Source organism: Pteropus alecto, unplaced genomic scaffold, assembly GCF_000325575.1.
Source record: "Pteropus alecto unplaced genomic scaffold, ASM32557v1 scaffold134, whole genome shotgun sequence".
Classification (NCBI taxonomy): Eukaryota; Metazoa; Chordata; class Mammalia; order Chiroptera; family Pteropodidae; genus Pteropus; species Pteropus alecto.
The window spans coordinates 4,993,928-4,998,977 of NW_006436283.1; the positions used below are offsets into that span (position 1 = coordinate 4,993,928).

General features: G+C 45.6%; 1 protein-coding gene across 1 annotated transcript; it reads left to right on the plus strand.

Annotated features, from left to right (window-relative positions):
• The first annotated feature begins 93 nt into the window (after positions 1-93).
• On the plus strand, positions 94-4,104 carry ATP5PD (ATP synthase peripheral stalk subunit d). Its single transcript, XM_006912238.3, has 6 exons — positions 94-212; positions 1,773-1,903; positions 2,186-2,282; positions 3,137-3,208; positions 3,732-3,794; positions 3,903-4,104. The coding sequence occupies exons 2-6, from the start codon at positions 1,782-1,784 to the stop codon at positions 4,032-4,034; spliced, it is 486 nt and encodes a 161-aa protein (XP_006912300.1). The 5' UTR covers positions 94-212; positions 1,773-1,781; the 3' UTR covers positions 4,035-4,104.
• The last annotated feature ends 946 nt before the right edge of the window (positions 4,105-5,050 follow it).

Here is a 5,050-nt window from a genome sequence, read left to right on the forward strand (position 1 = left end):
GAGGGATGGGCCCCCAACCAGAGCCCCGAGACCCACGCGGTGGAACAGCTGTGCCCGCCCCCGGGGGTGGGACTTCCGGACAAGATCTTATTTCTATTGGCTGGTCGCAAAGTAAGGCCCGCCCCTTTGGACTTGGTGTTGGCTCGCGGAGACTTCCGGTGACCTACTTCCGTTATTTGCTTCTGTGGACTGGGCTGCCGGGGTCGGTGAAGGTGAGTGGGGCTTGGGACGTTGGATCCAATCCCAGCGGGTTCCTTTGATTTTTCGCCTCCGAACCTCACGCCGACCCTTGTCGCAACACTTGCAAGGACTTCGGACCCTGCGGTTGCTCCGCTGACAGAATGTCCCCCGTGTAGCTGCTGCCGCTTTGCTTCTCAACTCTTCTCTACCCTCCCCCGTGCCCGAGGTCACAGGGTCCTGGCTGTGACCTGGCCGCCTCTCTTAGGCGCTTTCACAAACCTCGTCTCGTCCAGCCCGCCCCCAGCGCGCCCGACCACAATAGTCCGATTTAGGGCCTGGAGAAACGAACGATGCCCGGAGATGGTATAGCTTGGTGCGCCCGCCCCTCCCTCGTGAGGATTCCAGCCTTCGAGAGTGTGGAGCGTTCAGAGCTTCTCAGGTGCAGGGTCCATTTAGCCCCTCACCAAATATTTATCGAGCACCTCCTATGTGCGTGACCTGTTCTAGGCGCTGGGGATTCAGCAATGAAAAAAACGACAGGTGCCTTCATTTATGAAGCCTACTTGCTACTGGTGCTTGGAAAGGTCTCTAAGAGCAGTTATTTCTCTGGCGTCTTTAAAAGTCACCCGCCCCTCATCTTCATTCCAGGAACAAGCTGTCCTGAGAGGGAAGGAAAGGAAAGGAAACGGCAGGTGTTGGACAAGTTTCTTTTTAAGATCCTAGGGAAGATTTCTTTCCCTTCCCTTGTGATCCACTCCATAGCTTGTAAAGACCTTTGATGTGCCAATGTTTCTCTTAATGTCTGACACCGATCTTATTTAAAGTTGACTATTTTACTGTATCTATCTTGGTTTTTAAAAATTGGCTGTAATCGCTGTCCATCTTTTCTCACATTCACATGTATTGAATACCTCTTTCAAGGGCGTTGCTAATATATTCAAGGTATATGCCGGTGCTGCAGGGGATGTTAAACAGGTGACTAAGAAGTGCAGGTATATTACCAATCTGATAGGGAGGGAGTAGAGAGCCCCTTAAGTTTAAGATGTGGAGCAAATTGATGCGCATGATTTTAGTTGATACTTTTAACAGCTTTCAGAGGTAAGTAGGGCTGATATCCCCATTTTTGAGATGAAATTTTGGCCTTGAGGCTGCTCCGTTGAATCCCTGTTGAAACTCAGGTACGTGTCAAGTTCTGTGCACTGAAGAATCAGTTAGTAAAACAATCTGAATGGAAATGTATCTGAATTATTAACTTTTATGCAATGCGTAAGTATCACTTTAGCAATATTCCCAAAGGTACCTGGAGAGCAAACACTGGGCTTTTAAGGATGAGTTAAGGGTTAGGAAATGGAGGAAGAACCATTTAGGGGGAGAAAATATATTTCTATGCCAGGTTGCAGACCTTCAATTTGAAAAGCTAAACTGTCCTCCTTTTCTGATTTAGTAATCCTAATCTCTTTATTTGATAAACATACCCATCAAGTGCTCAAAGGACGCTGGTCTATTTCTTAAAGACTCGCATATTTCTAAGATGACCTTTAGAGGATTCTCTCCAAGAACTCTGTTTTGATCTGACCAATTTTATTTTCCAGGATCTCAAGATGGCTGGGCGCAAACTTGCTCTAAAAGCCATTGACTGGGTAGCTTTTGGGGAGATCATACCTCGAAACCAGAAGGCCATTGCTAACTCCCTGAAATCCTGGAATGAGACCCTCACCTCCAGGTCAGTAGCTTTCTGAGAGGGAGCCTCTTAAAGCTTGCCACTGAATGTGGAAACAGAACAGTGCTTTGGAATTACATTTGAATTTCTAATACTCTTCTGACAGAAAGAATAAAGGAATCCATGTATTTTGCAAACGAAAGTAATATTTTTGCATTCCTATGATCTCCCGCCTAGGGAAAAGTGTGATGATAGCTCCACCCGGTAGGAATAAGTAACAGAGAAATTACTGTGAATTTTCTGTTGTTCATAGAGCAACCTTAACTTGCTTTTCTGTGTGAGCAGGTTGGCTGCTCTACCTGAGAAACCACCTACTATCGACTGGGCTTACTACAAGGCAAACGTAGCTAAGGCTGGCTTGGTAGATGACTTTGAGAAAAAGGTGAGACTTCTGGCAGCTGAAGCTAATGGTCTTATAATGTGGCTTGTGGGTGGGGTGTAGGACGGTAATTACATATTCAGGATGACAGCAAGATAGGTGGTTTTAGCACTCATCCCGAAGGAAGTTCAGGAGAGATGGATGTTACCAAAGGTCTTGTGTTGGTAGATTTAAATGATAAATCCGTGCAGAGAAGTCAGTGTCTACTCATTCAGCAGGTTCTTATCCAGACAGTACAGTATGACCTTAACCAGGGAGCCAGAGGGCTGTCAAATGTTGCCACCCATCTCTTCCTGAATTATTTCTCAGTCCCTCACTTGTCTGCCTTTGGAACAAACTAACATCTTTCCTAACCTTTCACTGTTTTCCTCTCTGCTCTGCCTTTTTTACTGTCTCTTATATCTATAACTTCTTGTCCACCTATCAAGGGCCTAGGACAGTGCTAAGTGCTGGGGCCATAACACTAAGCAGTCATCCAAGGAGACCATCTCCACCTCTGTTATGCTAACGTTACTTCTACCAAGTCCATAGGGTTTCATTTAAAAGAGAAATCAAAATTTCTTCAAAACTACAAGGTTCTAAGAGGGTCATCCAGTCCAGCCGTCCTTTTCAGACGAAGAACCTGAAGTTAGCTCATCATAATAAAGAATCGTCCAACGTCTTCAGTTAGTGACAGGGCTGAGAAGAACCTCGAGCTTTCTCAGTCTAATGGTCTTTGCACCACAATGCCCTACATTCATACAAGTGTCCTCTTGGAATGGAGAATATTTTCATATGGTCTGTAAAAATTAACAGCTTTGAGCCCTTTCTTTAGGCTATTGTATGTTAATGACAACTCATTGTCCCTGTGTTTATAGTTCAGTGCCCTGAAGGTTCCTGTGCCAGAGGATAAATACAGTGCCCTGGTGGATGCTGAAGAAAAAGAAGATGTAAGTAGTTGAAACTATTATTTATTATAAAATTCTCTTAATTCCCGATGGCTCTGTATTTTTTTGTCATTAGGTTGAGGTAGCATGAACTAAACAGAGCAATAAAATAAAACTCTAAGGAATACAGCCGACCCATGACGATAGCACGTCATCAGTCATTGTCTGGGAATCGGAGGGAGGGGGCTGATAAGCTTGTTCACTCTCTTTGACTGTGGCAGTGCTTTCACAGGTGGATACGTATATCAAAACCGATCAAGTGGTACCCTATAAGTATGTACCTTTTGTTGTCTGTCAGTCATACCTCAACAAAGCTGGTTCTGTATGGGCTTCCTTGCGCATTTAGGAAAAGCCGTTCTTTGTGTTCCAAAGCGAGCTTCCTCCAGTTGTCAGGGCGGCCACGTGTCCTCTGTAGAGGGTGGTAAAGGAAGAGTGGGCTGGCTCTGGGACCTCTCATGCCTTGGGAGCCTCGGGGTCAGGACAGTACAACTTGGTTTCAGAACAGAATTTCTCCCTTCTCTTAAAGGTGAAAAGTTGTGCGGAGTTTTTGTCTCTCTCGAAGTCCAGGATTGAGCAGTACGAGAAAGAGGTAAGGACGAGCCTTGGCCTTGGCCTGTTGTACTTGGCCTGTTGTATGTTTTTTCTCCTTCACCTAGTGGCAGCAACCTGCCCCTAACACATTTCCCCCTCCCTCCAGCTGGAGAAGATGAAGAACATAATTCCATTTGATCAGATGACCATTGAAGACTTGAATGAAGTCTTCCCAGAAACCAAATTAGACAAGAAGAAGTATCCCTACTGGCCTCACAAACCAATTGAGAATTTATAAACTCGAGTCTGGGAGAAAACTCTGGCCCTCGTATGATAAACTCTGGACATTAAAAATAATTATATAATGCTGTGTGTGTCCGCTCCTTTGTAGCTGAGGTAGTTACAACTCTGAGGTGACCTCGTGGGAAGTGGGCTTTTTGTTGAAATGGAAAGGGGATCCTACAGGCGTGTGTTGGGCCAGTTATCTAATGATCAGGACATGTAGGAGCCAATGACTGGGTCCCCAGGGCTGCCGAAATCTTAACCGTAGGTCTGGTGGCGGTGCGCTTCACTGGGATGTAGTAAAGAGGGGTCCTGATGTTCTGACTCCCTTGAACTTCCTCTTTGCCTTGAAAGCGCCGGTCCCTAGGGAGGGCTCCCTTCTCCTCGTCTGCCGGGTGGTCCAAATGGCAGGTGTGAGTAGCAGCAGGGACCTGCTTTTCTGCGCTCCAGTTCTGCAACGCGAATGCGCTACAAACGGCAATTTCGTCACAAAGTTAAAATGCTGTTGCAGCACTGTATGTGAACATAGAAAATTATTTTAATTCCATCACTTCGTTAAAATTTTTTCTAGTGTTTATTATAGTTAGCAGGACTCCTGAGCAATGCCAGGAGATAAAAATGGTTTAAAGTAAGGCAGGTGGTAAAGAGAACCCTGTAGACCTCGAGGTCAGACGACCTGGCACGCCTACCACTCCCTTGACCCTTAACTGCCGGTTTTAGACTAATTGTTCACTACCTTGTGACTTTTCCTTCTATCGTTTACAAACATCAGGATCGTCATGAGAATGAAATGAGATAACCTGGGAAGTTTCAAGGTAGGAAAGTGATCTGGGTAAGGGCGTCTGACTTGATAACGGCTTAAATCCAGTGGGAAAATCCTACTAGAGGAAGGGTAACATCACAGCCCAGCAACTTTGTGACGTTTCTACCAAAGATTGCAAATGGAATTTATTGGAGAAGAGCAGCAATGGCTGATAATAATCAAGAAAGCAATGTCGTTTTGACATAACTGGAGGAGGGCCTGGCCCCACC

Bases quoted from the DNA above. Each gene is read 5' to 3' on its own strand.
- ATP5PD (XM_006912238.3), top strand. From the start codon at position 1,782: ATGGCTGGGCGCAAACTTGCTCTAAAAGCCATTGACTGGGTAGCTTTT. The intron at 1,904-2,185 runs GTCAGTAGCTTT...CTGTGTGAGCAG, and splicing joins AATGAGACCCTCACCTCCAG to GTTGGCTGCTCTACCTGAGA. The intron at 3,209-3,731 runs GTAAGTAGTTGA...CTTCTCTTAAAG, and splicing joins ATGCTGAAGAAAAAGAAGAT to GTGAAAAGTTGTGCGGAGTT.